We start from the raw sequence: 19,344 nt of genomic DNA, 5'->3' as shown, positions 1-19,344 counted from the left end.
CTCCACTGCAGCAGTGTGTTCAGAGATTAACCTGGGTTACTCCTCTTACCCCTAACCCTCCTCCCTCCTCTCTCCACTGCAGCAGTGTGTTCAGAGATTAACCTGGGTTACTGCAACGACCTGGACTACTCCAGGTGAGTCTTCAGGTTATCCTCCCTTACTATAGACAGAGTGTTGTTGTGAAAATGTAATACCGAGAGAGACTTGTTCTTGGTCATTTCTTCAAACGATCATCTTTATTTTAATATCGATTGAATTATTGCAGCAATGAGACCGTCAGCCCACCAGTCTTCACTGACTGTTAGACTGAGAGTCTAGCCTTTACAGACGATGCACAGTTTTTATATAGCTGATACCAAGATTGCTTAGTCAGTCACTTCTAACCTTCCCATAAGCCACCTTGGTTATCTACACAGGATGGTATTTTACTTAGTTTCCCAGATGCCTGGAGGATGAGACGATGAGGCATTGCTCTTAACTCTTCCAGGCTCTCTCTATCTGGAGTCACACACACCACCTATTGTCTATAGAATGCTAACTTTTAGGTTTTTATCACCAACACAAATCATTTGTCAGCTTCAAGCTCTCTCTAGTAGAACCCATGTCCTCAACACCCAGACTAGCTGCAGGGTGCAGAGTGGAGACCATAAAACACAGCATTAGCAGGACAGAAATACCTTACTGTTCGTTAAGTAAATCATTGTTACATAGCAAACAAATAAGGTGAATACATAATTTTTCCCTCACAGTGTGCATCCCAAGTGGCACACTATTCCCTATGTAGTGCAGTACTTTTGACCAGGGCCCATAGGGGGTTCCCTCCCTTACCCTAGGGTGAAGATATTTCCCACATGGAAATGAAAGAGAATCACTTTGTTTGAGAAAAAACATGACCAATATGTCCTCATCTACTTGACTGATTCCCTGACTGATCGACAGACTGATTCACAGATTGATTGACTAACTGACTAATTGATTAATTAATTGATTGGTTGATTGACCTGATTGATTGACTGTTCAACAGACTGATCGTCAGATTGACAGATTAACAGACCACTCAAACGACGGACTGATCGACCGATCGACCAATCAACCAATTGATCAATTGCTCATCTCCTGTCTCCTAGGACCATCTTCCCTAACATTCTAGGTCAGCGGTCTCGTCATGAGGTGGAGTCTGGAGCTGAGTACCTCCTCCTCTCTGTGATCCATGGTCTCCTCAACGGGGAGTGTTCCCCTGACATCCGTCTGCTGGGGTGCTCCGTCCTCGCCCCGCGCTGCCAAGACCTACCCAACCCCGCACCCGTCAAGGTGTGTCCCAGCTAGCACATTTAGTTCCAGCCTCGCACCAGTCAAGGTGTGTCCCAGCTAGCACATTTAGTTCCAGCCTCTCACCAGTCAAGGTGTGTCCCAGCTAGCACATTTAGTTCCAGCCTCGCACCCGTCAAGGTGTGTCCCAGCTAGCACATTTAGTTCCAGCCTCGCACCCGTCAAGGTGTGTCCCAGCTAGCACATTTAGTTCCAGCCTCAAGGTGTGTCCCAGCTAACACATTTAGTTCCAGCCTCTGACCGGTCAAGGTGTGTCCCAGCTAGCACATTTAGTTCCAGCCTCTCACCAGTCAAGGTGTGTCCCAGCTAGCACATTTAGTTCCAGCCTCTGACCGGTCAAGGTGTGTCCCAGCTAGCACATTTAGTTCCAGCCTCGCACCGGTCAAGGTGTGTCCCAGATAGCACATTTAGTTCCAGCCTCTCACCAGTCAAGGTGTGTCCCAGCTAGCACATTTAGTTCCAGCCTCTGACCGGTCAAGGTGTGTCCCAGATAGCACCTTTAGTTCCAGCCTCGCACAGGTCAAGGTGTGTCCCAGCTAGCACATTTAGTTCCAGCCTCGCACCCGTCAAGGTGTGTACCAGCTAGCACATTTAGTTCCAGCCTCTCACAGGTCAAGGTGTGTCCCAGCTAGCACATTTAGTTCCAGCATCGCACCGGTCAAGGTGTGTCCCAGCTAGCACATTTAGTTCCAGCCTCGCACCAGTCAAGGTGTGTCCCAGCTAGCACATTTAGTTCCAGCCTCAAGGTGTGTCCCAGCTAGCACATTTAGTTCCAGCCTCTCACCAGTCAAGGTGTGTCCCAGCTAGCACATTTAGTTCCAGCCTCTCACCGGTCAAGGTGTGTCCCAGCTAGCACATTTAGTTCCAGCCTCGCACCCGTCAAGGTGTGTCCCAGCTAGCACATTTAGTTCCAGCCTCTCACCAGTCAAGGTGTGTCCCAGCTAGCACATTTAGTTCCAGCCTCTCACCAGTCAAGGTGTGTCCCAGCTAGCACATTTAGTTCCAGCCTCTCACCGGTCAAGGTGTGTCCCAGCTAGCACATTTAGTTCCAGCCTCGCACCCGTCAAGGTGTGTCCCAGCTAACACATTTAGTTCCAGCCTCTCACAGGTCAAGGTGTGTGTGCTAGAGGGGTTGGAAACAGGATGGGTGTCCATTTCGTATGGATTAATACAGTATTCTGCTTCTCCTCCTCATATTCCCCGCTTCTTCTTCTTCTCCTTCTTCCCCCTTCTTCTTCTTCTTCTTCTTCTTCTAAAGTCATGCCGCAGTACATGTGAGGCGGTGAGGAAGGGGTGTGGCCACGCGTTCGAGGGCATCGACATGGCGTGGCCTTACTTCCTAGACTGTGACCGATTCTTCGCCAGCGAACAGGAAGGCTGTCACGACCCGCTGGCCCCGTTAAGAGGTAGCCCTACCGGAATTCTACATGTTAAAAAAAACTTGTTGAATATACAATAATTACACAATAAGAGTTTTTAATGTACTGTAACACAAATTGAATTTTAACATGTTAAACATGCATTCTACCCTGTCTTACAAAATAAGAGTTTTTACTGTACTGTAACACAAATATAATTTTTACACATTAAACATACATTCTACCTTGTCTTAGCATTCACAAATACCTGAAAAGCTAGTTTGGACGGAGTGCATTTTTAGTTCCTAAATACATTACAAATGTATTTGAAAGAGCTTATCAAGTAATTTAACATGACATGGACGAAACATCGGAGCAATCGTAATGTGTGTCCTCCCCTTTTTTACATTTTCGCCTAAAACGACATACCCAAATCTACCTGCCTGTAGCTCAGGACCTGAAGCAAGGATATGCATATTATTGGTACCATTTGAAAGGAAACACTTTGAAGTTTGTGGAAATGTGATAGGATTGTAGGAGAGTATAACACATCAGATCTGGTAAAAGATAATACAAAGAAAAAACCAACCATTCTTCTGTATCTTTTATGTATCATCATCTTTGAAATGCAAGAGAAAGGCCATAATGTATTATTCCAGCCCAGCTGCAATTTAGATTTTGGCCCCTAGATGGCAGCAGTGTATGTGCAAAGTTTTAGACTGATCCAATGAACATTGCATTTCTGTTTAAAATGTTGTATCAAGACTGCCCAATTGTGCCTAATTTGTTTATTAATAACTTTGCATGTTCAAAACTGTGCACTCTCCTCAAACAATAGCATGGTATTATTTCACTGTAATAGCTACTGTAGATTAGACTGTGCAGTTAGATTAACAAGAATTTAAGCTTTCTGCCCATATCAGATATGTCTATGTTATGGGAGATGTTCTTGTTACTTACAACCTCATGCTAATCGCATTAGCCTACGTTAGCTCAACCGTCCCGTGGAAGGGACACCGATCCCGAATAAGTTTTAAAATGTGTTTCAGAAAACCAGTTATGATCAATTCAGCTAATCTCCCACCCCCTTCCTCCCTATCTCTCTCCCACCCCCTTCCTCCCTATCTCCCCCCTCCCTCCTCCTTTGCCCTCCCCCTCTCAGCCAGACAGGAAGTGGCTTTCTCCAACCTGTCTCCAGACGAACCTTCCACCATCATTCAGTTCACATACCACTCCAACGCCCAGATGTACAGCGTTCTGAAGAGGACTGCTGCCAAGTGCTCTCACATCTCCCGCACCTACAGGTACTGCCTGTGTTCTGCTGCTGTTTACTTTGACAGGAAATATCCCCTCAGGGATGGATAAACTACTGATCTGTGTGTCTATATATCTACAGTATCGGACGCAGCACAGAGGGGAAAGACCTCCTGGCCATAGAGTTCACAGACAACCCCGGAGGGCACGAACTGCGTGAGTGTGTAATGATTTCTGGGGTTTGAAACGCACAGCAATGAGGCAAGTCAGCTAGGGAGCCCATTGGTTCAGGGCTAGTTGAGTATCTCCTGTGTTTTAAATCCTATTGGTACAGGGCTAGTTGAGTATCTCCTGTGTCTTAAATCCTATTGGTACAGGGCTAGTTGAGTATCTCCTGTGTCTTAAATCCTATTGGTACAGGGCTAGTTGAGTATCTCCTGTGTTTTAAATCCTATTGGTTCAGGGCTAGTTGAGTATCTCCTGTGTTTTAAATCCTATTGGTACAGGGCTAGTTGAGGATCTCCTGTGTTTTAAATCCTATTGGTACAGGGCTAGTTGAGGACCTCCTGTGTCTTAAATCCTATTGGTACAGGGCTAGTTGAGGACCTCCTGTGTCTTAAATCCTATTGGTACAGGGCTAGTTGAGTATCTCCTGTGTTTTAAATCCTATTGGTACAGGGCTAGTTGAGTACCTCCTGTGTCTTAAATCCTATTGGTACAGGGCTAGTTGAGTACCTCCTGTGTCTTCTAACATGAACTTTGACACAGGTTTTGTCTTGAGCAATTCCTTTCCTGTGTTTCTCACCCCCTCCTTACTCCCCCATCCCCCCCCCCCCCTCAGTGGAACCAGAGATCAAGTTGGTTGGCAACATGCATGGCAACGAGGTCCTGGGTCGTCAGTTGCTGCTCTACCTGGCCCAGTACCTGTGTTCCGAGTATCTCCTTGGCAACCAGCGTATCCAGACGCTCGTAAACACCACGCGCATCCACATCCTGGCATCCATGAACCCCGACGGTTACGAGCTGGCGGCCGCCGAGGTAGAGGATAGCAACGACCCGGAACAACAACCACACCACAACCAGGAAGTAAATCACAAATAAATAAAAAACGTCTAAGCCGGGTCCGACCAACCGCCGCGTAGAGATAGAAAGAGGCCACACCTCCTATCTTCTCCATTATATAGCGTCTGTGACAGCATGTGTTGGGGCACTCTCTTTCTAAGCCTGCCTCTTTTCCAACTGCCTATCATCTACCTGAGCTCTCCTATTGGTTCAGCCCCTCCCACTACCAGAGAGACAGAGTGATAGTGTCCTTAACCAATCAACAAAAAGCAGTCAGTAAGACTGTTGTCATGGAAATGCAGTGCCATTTATTTATTTTTGTAACTGTGTTTAACGTCGAAGAAATAACACTGATAGAAATCTCAAAAATGTTTTTCTTAAAATTACAAATAGTACGTGTTTAATAGATAGAACGTCTAGTTGTTGTTCTCCCCAACAGCTGGCAGTGGGAAGCTCTATTCTCTTCATCATCATGTTGTCAAACGAGGGATTTCTGGGCTATCTTCTTCACAGAAACAGCATGTCATGTCCTGTCCAACTACTGACAGGACTCCCGGGTGGCGCTGCCGTCTAAGGCGCTGCATCAAAGTCCCAGAAGTGTCACTACAGACACCCTGGTTCGAATCCAGGCCATATCACAACCGGCTGTGATGGGGAATCCCATAGGGCGGCGCACAATTGACCCAGCGTCGTCCAGGTTTGGCCAGTGTAGGCCGTCACTTTAAATAAGAATTTGTTCTTAACTGACTTGTCTAGTTAAGTAAAGGTTTAAATAAAAAAAAGTTTACTGGACAACTTGTTCTCTCCAGACGGATTACATAGTCTGTCCCTAAATGATGCCCTGTATAGGGAACGATCATGTGACTTGACTGGGAAAATCTCTGGGCCCTCTTCCGGGTCACATGGTCAATGAAACACTTCTGACCTCTTATATTCATCCTGTCCAATCACATTCTTCTCATCGACGTGTCTTCCATTACCCATGATGCTTCACTCTTCACTCCTCCCCGTCACGCTCCTGCAGGGTCGTGTGGTGTTGAACCATGTCTAGGGTCACGACCTTTACCCTCTGTGTGTGTTTCTACGTCTGGGTGTTTGTGTAGGGTCACGACCTTTACCCTCTGTGTGTGTCTGTGTGTTTGTGTAGGGTCACGACCTTTACCCTCTGTGTGTTTGTGTAGGGTCACGAGCTCAACGGTTGGACTGTGGGTCGCACCAACGCTCAGAACCTAGACTTGAACCGGAACTTTCCTGACCTGACGTCTATTCTCTACCGGAATCGTAGGATCAAACGGTTCCGCACCGACCACATCCCCATCCCAGACTCTTACTGGTTTGGTAAGGTATGTATCAACGTCTTGCTACATTGGTGTCGGTAGTGGGATGGCGCCAGTGAGGCCATTGGAGAGGTGTGTACACATGAGGGATCTAACTAGCATCTCTATAGCAAGTCCCTCAGGTGTAGGTACATCTCAGATGGAATGGGAAATTAGCTTTCTGTTGATGTTGGAAAGTATAGGACATTCCTACTGTTTTGGTAATCTATAGGACATTCCTACTGTTTTGGTAAGGTACAGGACATTCCTACTGTTTTGGTAATGTACAGGACATTCCTACTGTTTTGGTAAGGTATAGGACATTCCTACTGTTTTGGTAATCTATAGGACAGTCCTACTGTTTTGGTAATGTACAGGACATTCCTACTGTTTTGGTAAGGTACAGGACATTCCTACTGTTTTGGTAATCTATAGGACATTCCTACTGTTTTGGTAATCTATAGGACATTCCTACTGTTTTGGTAATGTACAGGACATTCCTACTGTTTTGGAAAGGTACAGGGCATTCCTGCTGTTTTGGTAATGTACAGGATAATCCTACTGTTTCGGTAAGGTACAGGACATTCCTACTGTTTTGGTAAGGTACAGGATAATCCTACTGTTTTGGTAATGTACAGGATAATCCTGCTGTTTTGGTAAGGTACAGGACATTCCTACTGTTTTGGTAATGTACAGGATAATCCTACTGTTTTGGTAATGTACAGGATAATCCTACTGTTTTGGTAATGTACAGGATAATCCTGCTGTTTTGGTAATGTACAGGATAATCCTACTGTTTTGGTAAGGTACAGGACATTCCTACTGTTTTGGTAATGTACAGGTAAGGTAAGGTACAGGTAAGGTAATGTACAGGTAAGGTAAGGTACAGGACATTCCTACTGTTTTGGTAAGGTACAGGTAAGGTACAGGACATTCCTACTGTTTTGGTAAGGTACAGGTAAGGTAAGGTACAGGACATTCCTACTGTTTTGGTAAGGTACAGGTAAGGGAAGGTACAGGTAAGGTAAGGTACAGGTAAGGGAAGGTACAGGTAAGGTACAGGACATTCCTACTGTTTTGGTAAGGTACAGGTAAGGGAAGGTACAGGTAAGGTAAGGTACAGGTAAGGTAAGGTACAGGTAAGGTAAGGTACAGGTAAGGGAAGGTACAAGTAAGGGAAGGTACAGGTAAGGTAAGGTACAGGTAAGGTACAGGTAAGGGAAGGTACAAGTAAGGGAAGGTACAGGTAAGGGAAGGTACAGGTAAGGTACAGGTAAGGGAAGGTACAAGTAAGGGAAGGTACAGGTAAGGGAAGGTACAGGTAAGGTACAGGTAAGGGAAGGTACAGGTAAGGGAAGGTACAGGTAAGGGAAGGTACAGGTAAGGTACAGGTAAGGGAAGGTACAGGTAAGGTAAGGTACAGGTAAGGGAAGGTACAGGTAAGGGAAGGTACAGGTAAGGTAAGGTACAGGTAAGGGAAGGTACAGGTAAGGGAAGGTACAGGTAAGGTAAGGTACAGGTAAGGGAAGGTACAAGTAAGGGAAGGTACAGGTAAGGAAGGTACAGGTAAGGGAAGGTACAGGTAAGGTACAGGTAAGGGAAGGTACAGGTAAGGTAAGGTACAGGTAAGGGAAGGTACAGGTAAGGGAAGGTACAGGTAAGGTAAGGTACAGGTAATGGAAGGTACAGGTAAGGGAAGGTACAGGTAAGGGAAGGTACAGGTAAGGTACAGGTAAGGGAAGGTACAGGTAAGGGAAGGTACAGGTAAGGTAAGGTACAGGTAAGGGAAGATACAGGTAAGGGAAGGTACAGGTAAGGTAAGGTACAGGTAAGGGAAGGTACAGGTAAGGTACAGGTAAGGGAAGGTACAGGTAAGGTAAGGTACAGGTAAGGGAAGGTACAGGTAAGGTACAGGTAAGGGAAGGTACAGGTAAGGTAAGGTACAGGTAAGGGAAGGTACAGGTAAGGGAAGGTACAGGTAAGGGAAGGTACAGGTAAGGGAAGGTACAGGTAAGGTACAGGTAAGGTACAGGTAAGGGAAGGTACAGGTACAGGTAAGGGAAGGTACAGGTAAGGGAAGGTACAGGTAAGTGATATGTGTAATTTGCCTGATCTGACAAATAATGTAAGTATTTTGGTCCTGATCTGTGAAGGGGAAAACACCCATCTCTCTCATGTCACTCAGACAGTGTGAGGTGGTCATCCTCTGAATAACTGTTGTCTGCTGTTTGTAAAGAAATAGACAGCTGATCCTGCTGCTTGGACAGGGAAAAACTCTCCTCTCTTCTCCTCTCTCATCTTCTACTCTCTCCTGTCATCTCTCAGGTAGCTTCAGAGACCTATGCAGTGATGAAGTGGATCAGGTCTGTGCCGTTTGTCCAGTCTGCTAGCCTCCATGGTGGAGAGCTGGTGATCTCTTATCCCTTTGACTTCTCTAGACACCTCTATGAAGAGAGGATGTTCTCCCCTACACCTGATGAACAGGTACCCTGTCCTGTCCTACACCTGACCAACAGGTACCCTGTCCTGTCCTCCACCTGACCAACAGGTACCCTGTCCTCCACCTGACCAACAGGTACCCTGTCCTACACCTGACCACCAGGTACCCTGTCCTGTCCTACACCTGACCAACAGGTACCCTGTCCTACACCTGACCAACAGGTACCCTGTCCCACACCTGACCAACAGGTACCCTGTCCTGTCCTACACCTGACCAACAGGTACCCTGTCCTGTCCTACATCTGACCACCAGGTACCCTGTCCTACACCTGACCACCAGGTACCCTGTCCTACACCTGACCACCAGGTAACCTGTCCTACACCTGACCAACAGGTACCCTGTCCTGTCCTACACCTGACCAACAGGTACCCTGTCCTACACCTGACCAACAGGTACCCTGTCCCACACCTGACCAACAGGTACCCTGTCCTGTCCTACACCTGACCAACAGGTACCCTGTCCTGTCCTACACCTGACCACCAGGTACCCTGTCCTACACCTGACCACCAGGTACCCTGTCCTACACCTGACCACCTGACCACCAGGTAACCTGTCCTACACCTGACCAACAGGTACCCTGTCCTGTCCTACACCTGACCAACAGCTAACCTGTTCTATACCTGACCAACTGGTACCCTGTCCTACACCTGACCACCAGGTAACCTGTCCTACACCTGACCACCAGGTACCCTGTCCTGTCCTACACCTGACCAACAGGTACCCTGTCCTACACCTGACCAACAGGTACCCTGTCCCACACCTGACCAACAGGTACCCTGTCCTGTCCTACACCTGACCAACAGGTACCCTGTCCTGTCCTACACCTGACCACCAGGTACCCTGTCCTACACCTGACCACCAGGTACCCTGTCCTACACCTGACCACCAGGTAACCTGTCCTACACCTGACCAACAGGTACCCTGTCCTGTCCTACACCTGACCAACAGCTAACCTGTTCTATACCTGACCAACTGGTACCCTGTCCTGTCCTACACCTGACCACCAGGTACCCTGTCCTACACCTGACCACCAGGTACCCTGTCCTACACCTGACCACCATTACCCTGTCCTACACCTCACCAACAGGTACCCTGTCTTTCAGCTGACCACCAGGTACCCTATTTCGTATTTAGTGCACTACTTTGGACCCATAGTGCTATTTGGGACGAACACATACTTTATGTCAGGTATGAAAACCTCTTCTGTTCCCAGGCCAGAAAATGCCATTCTGAAGAGTTTGACTGTGTCCCTCTCTGCAGGCGTTTAAGCAGCTGGCCCGGACGTACGCAGACTCTCACGCCAGCATGGCCGACAACAACACAGAGAGGTGATTATATTCCTAGCTATTTTTATGAATGATTATAATACCCCCTGTTACATTACCTATATATTGTATATTCTAGGTGTGGAGCGTCCTTCATCAGGAGCAGAGGTCTCCTCCTCCTCCTCCTCTCCTCCTCATAACATTACTGCTAGATGACATATATATTGTATATTCTAGGTGTGGAGCGTCCTTCATCAGGAGCAGAGGTCTCCTCCTCCTCCTCCTCTCCTCCTCATAACATTACTGCTAGATGACATATATATTGTATATTCTAGGTGTGGAGCGTCCTTCATCAGGAGCGGAGGCATCATCAACGGAGCTCTGTGGTACAGCTTCCCAGGGGGTACGGAACCTTCTATATCTTCTCTCCTCCTCAGAACATTCTGTCTCTCCTCTTCTCCTCTCCTCCTTTAACCCTCTCCTTCTCTCCTCCTCAGAACATTCTGTCTCTCCTCCTCTCCTCCTCTCCTCCTCATAACATTCTGTCTCTCCTCTTCTCCTCTCCTCCTTTAACCCTCTCCTTCTCTCCTCCTCATAACATTCTGTCTCTCCTCCTCTCCTCCTCTCCTCCTCATAACATTCTGTCTCTCCTCCTCTCCTCCTCCTCTCCTCCTCATAACATTCTGTCTCTCCTCTTCTCCTCTCCTCCTTTAACCCTCTCCTCCTCTCTCCTCCTCCTCCTCCTCATAACATTCTGTCTCTCCTCCTCTCCTCTTCCTCTCCTTATCCTCCCCCTCTTATTCCTGCCTCGCTGTCTGTTAACTGTGTGTCTAGTCAGTACCTGTGTGTCTAGTGTATATATATATATATATATATATACACGGTGTGTGTGTGTGTGTGTATCCTAACTCTCTATTTCTCCGGTACCGTAAGGCATGTCAGACTTTAACTACCTCCACACTAACTGTCTGGAGATTACGGTGGAGCTGGGCTGTGACAAGTTTCCTTCTGAAGAGGAGCTCTACCCGGAGTGGCTCAGGAACAAGGAGGCCCTGCTCAGTTTCATGGAGTCGGTGGGTCTGCCTCTCTATAGCCCAGCGACCAGGCAGCCATTTTGTGCCGTAGTTATACCGTAGAAGGCTTATGTGTTATCTCATCATTTTTTTAACATGTTTGATGTCCTTATCAGTGGTGGCTGGTGGGCAGAGATATATGAGGACAGCTGGCTCTTTGTAATGGCTGGAATGGAATACATGGAACTGTACATTGAACACATGGAAAACATGTGATTGATGTGTCTGATACCATTCCATTCATTCCAATACAGTCATTATGTTAAAACCTCTTAATTAAAGATCTTCCCCTTTTTCCAATTTTCTCCTAAAATGACTCATACCCAAATCTAACTGCCTGCAGCTCAGGACCTGAAGCAAGGATATGCATATTATTGATACCATTTGAAAGGAAACACTTTGAGGTTTGTGAAAATGTGAAAAAAATGTAGGAGAATATAACACATTAGATCTGGTAAAAGATAATACAAAGAAAAAACAATCATTCTTTTGTACCATCATCTTTGAATTGCAAGAGAAAGGCCATAATGTATTATTCCAGCCCAACTGCAATTTAGATTTTGGCCACTAGATGGTAGCAGTGTATGTGAAAAGTTTTAGACTGATCCAATGAACCATTGCATTTCTGTTAAAAATGTTGTATCAAGACTGCCCAAATGTGGCTAATTTGTTTATTAACCTGTTTGGGCTAGGGGGCAGTATTGAGAATTTTGGAAAAAATATGTGCCCATTTTTAACTGCCTCCTACACCAACTCAGAAGCTAGAATATGCATATTATTGTTCAGGTTTGGATAGAAAACACCCTAAAGTTTCTAAAACTGTTTGAATGGTGTCTGTGAGTATAACAGAACTCCTATGGCAGGCAAAAACCTGACAAGGTTTCATGCAGGAAGTGGCCTGTCTGACAAGGAGTCGTGCGTCTTGCATCTGTTTATTGAAGAGTAAGGATCTTAGCTGTAACGTGACAATTCCCAGGGCTCCAATAGGCTCTCAGAACCCGGGAAAAACCTGAACGATGATGAGGCAGCCTCTGGCTGAAACAGATTATCGCCTTATCCAAGTGGCCGATCAGAGGACCATTGAATGAGGCGCGTGCACGATTCGCCCCCGTGGAGAAATTTCATTCGGCTGTTTAGCTTATTGCAGATTCCCGGTCGGAATATTATCGCTTTTCTACGAGATAAATGGCATAAAAATTGGTTTTAAACAGCGGTTGACATGCTTCGAAGTACGGTAATGGAATATTTAGACATTTTTTGTCACGCCATACGCCATGCGCCATGCGCACGACCGTTATTTACCATTCGTATAGTGTCTAGAACGCACGAACAAAACAGAGGATATTTGGATATAACGATGGATTATTTGGGACCAAACCTACATTTGTTATTGAAGTAGAAGTCCTGGGAGTGCATTCTGACGAAGAACAGGAAAGGTAAGAACATTTTTCTTATAGGAAATAGGATTTTGGTGAAGGCTAATCTTGCCGGGTGTCTAAATAGCTAGCCGTGATGGCTGGGCTATGTACTTAGAATATTGCAAAATGTGCTTCATCCGAAAAGCTATTTTAAAATCGGACATATCGAGTGCATAGAGGAGTAATGTATCTATAATTCTTAAAATAATTGTTATGCTTTTTGTGAACGTTTATCGTGAGTAATTTAGCAAACTGTTAGTAAATTCCCCGGAAGTTTGCGGGGGGTATGCTTTTTCTGAACGTCACATGCTAATGTAAAAAGCTGTTTTTTGATATAAATATGAACTTGATTGAACAGACATGCATGTATTGTATAACATAATGTCCTAGTTGTGTCATCTGATGAAGATCATAAAAGGTTAGTGCTGCATTTAGCTGTGGTTTGGGTTTTTGTGACATTATATGCTAGCTTGAAAAATGGGTGTCTGATTATTTCTGGCTGGGCACTCTCCTGACATAATCTAATGTTTTGCTTTCGTTGTAAAGCCTTTTTGAAATCGGACAGTGTGGTTAGATTAAGGAGAGTCTTGTCTTTAAATAGCTGTAAAATAGTCATATGTTTGAGAAATTGAAGTAATAGTATTTCAAACGATTCAAAAATCGCGCCACTGAATTCAGGTGGCTGTTACGTAGGTGGGACGAATTCGTCCCGCCTTGCCCATAGAGGTTAATAACTTTTCATATTCATAACTGTGCACTCTCCGAAAAACAATAGCATGGTATTATTTCACTGTAATAGGTACTGTCAATTGGACAGTGCAGTTAGATTAACAATAATTTTTAAGCCTTCTGCCAATATCAGATATGTCTATGTCCTGGGCATTTTTCTTGGTTACTTACAACCACATGTTAATCGCATTAGCCTACGTTAGCTCAACCGTCCCGTGGAAGGGACACCGATCCTGAATACGTTTTAAGCTGCCATCCTACTATATATTTCTCCCGCCCACCGGCCTCCACTGACCTTAGCATTCCCTGACATTCACTGATAGGGTTGCAAATTACGGAAACTTCCCCAAAACTTCCTGGATTTCCAGAAATCCTGGTTGGGAGAATCCTGGAATCGGGGGGGAATAAGCAGTAAATCCAGGAATCCTGGAGATTCCTGGAAAACCAGGGAGTGTTGTTAAAATAACCCTATGTCATTCCCCAAGCCTGATATTCCCTGGTGTTATTCCCTGGTGTCGTTCCTTCTCTTCTCCAGGTCCACAGAGGTATTAAGGGAGTGGTGAAGGATGAGGAGGGCTATGGAATAAAGGGAGCGTCCATATCTGTCAGGGGAATACGTAAAGATGTCACCACAGGTAACCCCCGTAATAACTGATAGCCATAGTTCCGCATAATGTCTGCAACCCAAATGGCTACTTCTGAGCAGGGCCCTCTGTTAGAGCTCTATGGAGGGAGAAAGGAGCCCAAATGGCTACTTCTGAGCAGGGCCCTCTGTTAGAGCTCTATGGAGGGAGAAAGGAGCCATTTGGGACATAGATCATAACTGGTTTCATAACAGAGCTTTTACAGACACTCCAAGCGGTTTACATTCTATGGTGGAAATGTAGAGATGTTGTCAGTATACACGCAAGGAAAAGCAACATAAGAGCCTTTTCATTTCTCTATTTGGTTAGGTCAGGGTGTGATTTGGGTGGGCATTCTAGTTTTTCTATTTCTTTGTTGGCCGGGTATGGTTCCCAATCAGAGGCAGCTGTCTATCGTTGTCTCTGATTGGGGATCATACTTAGGCAGCATTTTTTCCCACCTTAGCTTGCGGGATCTTGTTTTTGGTACTGCGCTGTGTAGCCCTACTGAACGTTACGTTTTCGTTTGTATTTGTTTTGTTTTCGGTGTTCATTTAAAAATGTAAAATGTACGCCTACCACGCTGCACCTTGGTCCGATCCTTCCATCGACGTGCGTAACACTGTCTCCTTCCTTCACTGTCTCCTTTCCTGTCTCCCTCCTGCCCTGTTTCCTTCCCTGTCTCCTTCCCTTCCCCTCCCTCCCCCTCTTCATCCCTCTCTCCCTCCATCCTAACTCCCTCCCTCTCGCACTCTCTCTCTCTCTCTCTCAATTCAATTCAACGGCTTTATTGGCATGGGAAACATTTGTTAACATTGCCAAAGCAAATGAAATAGATAATAAACAAAAGTGAAATAAACAGTAAAAATTACTCTCGCAGAAGTTCCAAAAGAATAAAGACATTTCAAATGTCATGTTATGTCTATATACAGTGTTGTAGCGATGTGCAAATAGTTAAAGTACAAAAGGGAAAATAAGTAAACAGAAATATGGGTTATATTTACAATGGTGTTTGTTCTTCACTGGTTGCCCTTGTTGCATTTGCTCAGTACATTGTTTTCACTGAGGAAATGTACGAGTCTGCTGTTAATGATAATGCAGATATGCTGTTGACGCATATCCCACGGTAGTTATTGGGGTCAAATTTGTCTCCACTTTTGTGGATTGGGGTGATCAGTCCTTGGTTCCAAATATTGTGGAAGATGCCAGAGCTATGGATGATGTTAAAGAGTTTAAGAATAGCCCATTTTTCTTGTCTGTATATTTTATCATTTCATTGTGGATACCATCAACACCACAGGCCTTTTGGGTTGGAGGGTTGGTATTTTGTACTGTAGTTCATTTAATGTAATTGGAGAATCCAATGGGTTCTGGTAGTCTTTAATAGTTGATGCTAAGATTTGTATTTGATCTCTCTCTCTCTCTCTCTCTCTCTCTCTCTCTCCCTCTCTCTCTCCCTCCCTCCCTCCCTGTCTCCTTCCTCCCTCCCTCCATCTCTCCATCCCTCTCCCTCTCCCTGCCTCTCTCTATAGCGGAGGATGGTGATTACTGGAGGTTAATGAACTCAGGAACACACATCATAACAGCATCAGCTAAAGGTTACTCCAAGGTCAGCAAGAGAATTTACCTGCCTGCTCACCTGGAAAAAGCTGGGCGGGTCGACTTCCTGCTCAAAAAGGTACCTGTAAAGTTAGAGGTTTATCTGTGATCTGTGATGTTTCTGTGCCAGGATCAGAGTTTGAGAAATATGATGTTGATGTCAATGTCATGATATCTGAGGTGTTGATGTCAGTGTCAGGATATCTGTGATGTTGATATCTGAGGTGTTGATGTCAGTGTCATGATATCTGAGGTGTTGATGTTAGTGTCATGATATCTGTGATGTTGATGTCAGTGTCATGATATCTGAGATGTTGATATCTGAGGTGTTGATGTCAGTGTCATGATATCTGAGGTGTTGATGTCAGTGTCGTGATTTTTGAGGTGTTGATATCAGTGTCATGATATCTGAGGTGTTGATGTTAGTGTCGTGATATCTGAGGTGTTGATATCAGTGTCATGATATCTGAGGTGTTGATGTCAGTGTCATGATATCTGAGGTGTTGATATCCGTGTCATGATATCTGAGGTGTTGATATCAGTGTCATGATATCTGAGGTGTTGATGTCAGTGTCCTGATGTCAGTGTCGTGATATCTGAGGTGTTGATATCAGTGTCATGATATCTGAGGTGTTGATGTCAGTGTCATGATATCTGAGGTGTTGATATCAGTGTCATGATATCTGAGGTGTTGATATCCGTGTCATGATATCTGAGGTGTTGATATCAGTGTCATGATATCTGAGGTGTTGATGTCAGTGTCGTGATGTCAGTGTCGTGATATCTGAGGTGTTGATATCAGTGTCATGATATCTGAGGTGTTGATGTCAGTGTCATGATATCTGAGGTGTTGATATCAGTGTCATGATATCTGAGGTGTTGATATCCGTGTCATGATATCTGAGGTGTTGATATCAGTGTCATGATATCTGAGGTGTTGATGTCAGTGTCGTGATGTCAGTGTCGTGATATCTGAGGTGTTGATATCAGTGTCATGATATCTGAGGTGTTGATGTCAGTGTCATGATATCTGAGGTGTTGATGTCAGTGTCGTGATGTCAGTGTCGTGATATCTGAGGTGTTGATATCAGTGTCGTGATATCTGAGGTGTTGATGTCAGTGTCATGATATCTGAGGTGTTGATATCAGTGTCATGATATCTGAGGTGTTGATATCCGTGTCATGATATCTGAGGTGTTGATGTCAGTGTCGTGATATCTGAGGTGTTGATATCAGTGTCATGATATCTGAGGTGTTGATGTCAGTGTCATGATATCTGAGGTGTTGATATCAGTGTCATGATATCTGAGGTGTTGATATCAGTGTCATGATATCTGAGGTGTTGATATCCGTGTCATGATATCTGAGGTGTTTTATTTTTTTCACATTTCTCTTCTTCTTTCTGTATTCCACTTTTTCTGTTTCCGTTATCCTGTTTCTGCCTTCCTCTTCCCATCTTCTCCTCCTTCTCCTCACCCTGCTGTCTCCTCCCCCTCATCATCGTATTTTTCCACCCCTCCCTCTCTCCCTCCCGGTCGGAGTAGAGCAGTAGAACCTGACCTGTTATTCCCCAGCTCCTCCCTGAACGTCTGTCAGCTCCACCCATCATCATCATCATCACATTCGTCCTCTTCTCTTCCCCCTCTCCCCTCTCATCCATCCTCGTCCTCCTCGTCCTCGTCTTTCTCCCCCTCCTCGTCCTCCAAATCTGAGAACAGTAGAACCAGACTACCACCTGTTGTTCACCAGTTCCTATCTCCTCCCTCCTCCCCTCCCCTCTCCTCCCTCTCCCTCTCCTCCCTCCTCCCCTCCCCTCTCCTCCCTCTCCCTCTCCTCCCTCACCCCTCACCCCTCTCCCTCTCCCTCTCCTCCCTCTTCCCCTCTCCCTCTCCTCCCTCTCCCTCTCCTCCCTCTCCTCCCTCACCCCTCTTCTCCTCCCTCTCCCTCTCCTCCCTCTCCCTCTCCTCCCCCTCTCCTCCCTCTCCCTCCCTCTCCTCCCTCACCCTCTCCTCCCTCCTCCCCTCTCCTCCCTCCTCCCCTCTCCCTCTCCTTCTCCTCGCTCTTCCCCTCTCCCTCTCCCTCTCCTCCCTCCCCCCCTCTCCCTCTCCTCCCTCCTCCCGTACCTCTCATTAAAGAAAGGTATTTCTCTCCTCTCCTCTAGGTCCCTGTACAGCCAGTACGACCAGACTACCACCTGTTCCTCAGCTCCTCCCTGGACACTTACGAGCGCTTCGACCCTTACAACCAGTTCCAGAGCTACGGCCGCTCCGAGCCGGGAGAACCGAGAGAACCCAGGGAACCGGGGATGGGAGGAGAACCGGGGATGGGAGGAGAGTGGCAGGAGAAGCCCTGGTGGTGGAACTACTTTACTCAGGCAGGGGTCTCTGCTCCCACCTGGCTGCTACGGAACATCTAGAAGACTGGACAGGATAAAGACTGAAATGGCACACTATTCCCTTATTTTGTGCACTACATTTGACCAAAGCCCATAGAGCAGGAGGCCTTCTTTGTAGTTTGCATCCCAAATGGCACCCTATTCTCTATATAGTGGACCCTATTCCCTATATAGTGCACCCTATTCCCTATATAGTGCACCCTGTTCCCTATATAGTCAAAAGTAGTGCGCTATAAAGGGAATGGGTGCCATGTGGAATGTCTCCTACAAGCAGAGGCATGAATTGGTTCTCAATATTTTTTGGTTTCTGTCCCCCATCGCATTTAGCTCTGGCCGGAGTACCACCAACGTTCCCCTCATGTTACCAGAAGGCCTATGTTCTGATTAGTCTTCCTGTGTAGATAGGACAGGTACCCCGTCCACCAGGGGAACACCTACCTCCACTATGGACAGGAATCTGATCAAGACTCTGGGACCCCATTAACATATTGGGTGTTCTATTTAGAATGTTTCATTAAGACGTTCTGATCACAACATTCCTCCTCTGAGTTCTGTCTTCCTCAGTGTTCTATTTAGAATGTTTCATTAAGACGTTCTGATCACAACATTCCTCCTCTGAGTTCTGTCTTCCTCAGTGTTCTATTTAGAATGTTTCATTAAGACGTTCTGATCACAACATTCCTCCTCTGAGTTCTGTCTTCCTCAGTGTTCTATTTAGAATGTTTCATTAAGACGTTCTGATCACAACATTCCTCCTCTGAGTTCTGTCTTCCTCAGTGTTCTATTAACTCTTCTGTTTCAATGTCTTTCTGTTACAGCAAGTGGACTTGAGGATCTGACAGGTTGGGACACATACACAAACCCTAGCACACACACACACACACACACACACACACACACACACACACACACACACACACACACACACACACACACACACACACACACACACACACACACACACACACACACACACACACACACACACACCTCTTTGCCTCTTAGTGGTGGTCATTTGTCATTTTTAAGGATTGGGGGCAAATTCTAAAGACACAGGCAGCTTGTGATGACTTACTGCCTTCAAGACTCAGCATGTCTAAAGATACTCCCCTCCCCCCTACTCTCCTCCTCCTCTCCTCTCCTCTCCTCTCCTCTCCCCCCTCCTTTACTCTCCCCCTACTCTCCTCTCCTCCTCCCCTCCTCTCCCCTCCCCCTCCTCTCCCCCTCCCCTCCTCCTCTCCTCTCCCCCCTACTCTCCTCTCCTCTCCCCCCTACTCTCCTCTCCCCTCCCCCCTACTCTCCTCCTCTCCTCTCCCCCCTATCCTCTCCTCCTCCTCTCCTCTCCTCTCCTCTCCTCTCCTCTCCTCTCTCTCCTCTCCTCTCCTCTCCTCTCCTCTCCTCTCCTCTCCTCTCCTCTCCTCTC

General features: G+C 46.2%; 1 protein-coding gene across 3 annotated transcripts in view; it reads left to right on the top strand.

Moving 5' to 3' along the window:
• The window catches only part of LOC106602129 (carboxypeptidase Z), a 29,225-nt gene extending 10,552 nt beyond the window's left edge, over positions 1-18,673 (top strand). Inside the window, exons 3-16 of one of the 3 annotated variants that reach the window (XM_082973981.1) lie at positions 83-134; positions 1,128-1,311; positions 2,588-2,735; positions 3,850-3,991; positions 4,084-4,157; positions 4,783-4,979; positions 6,185-6,346; positions 8,645-8,803; positions 10,080-10,147; positions 10,420-10,487; positions 11,018-11,157; positions 13,840-13,939; positions 15,460-15,605; positions 17,688-18,673. In XM_082973981.1, the coding sequence (XP_082830107.1) occupies positions 83-134; positions 1,128-1,311; positions 2,588-2,735; positions 3,850-3,991; positions 4,084-4,157; positions 4,783-4,979; positions 6,185-6,346; positions 8,645-8,803; positions 10,080-10,147; positions 10,420-10,487; positions 11,018-11,157; positions 13,840-13,939; positions 15,460-15,605; positions 17,688-17,942 (1,895 nt within the window). In that variant the 3' untranslated portion in view covers positions 17,943-18,673. Of the gene's footprint in view, positions 1-82; positions 135-1,127; positions 1,312-2,587; positions 2,736-3,849; positions 3,992-4,083; positions 4,158-4,782; positions 5,028-6,184; positions 6,347-8,644; positions 8,804-10,079; positions 10,148-10,419; positions 10,488-11,017; positions 11,158-13,839; positions 13,940-15,459; positions 15,606-17,687 lie in introns of all 3 variants that reach the window. The other 2 variants (XM_082973980.1, XM_082973979.1) reach the window with 2 other exon arrangements.
• The last annotated feature ends 671 nt before the right edge of the window (positions 18,674-19,344 follow it).

The sequence above is a fragment of the Salmo salar genome, chromosome 04, assembly GCF_965601325.2.
Source record: "Salmo salar chromosome 04, fSalSal1, whole genome shotgun sequence".
Classification (NCBI taxonomy): domain Eukaryota; kingdom Metazoa; phylum Chordata; class Actinopteri; order Salmoniformes; family Salmonidae; genus Salmo; species Salmo salar.
This window is presented reverse-complemented; position numbering and strand designations above follow the sequence as displayed.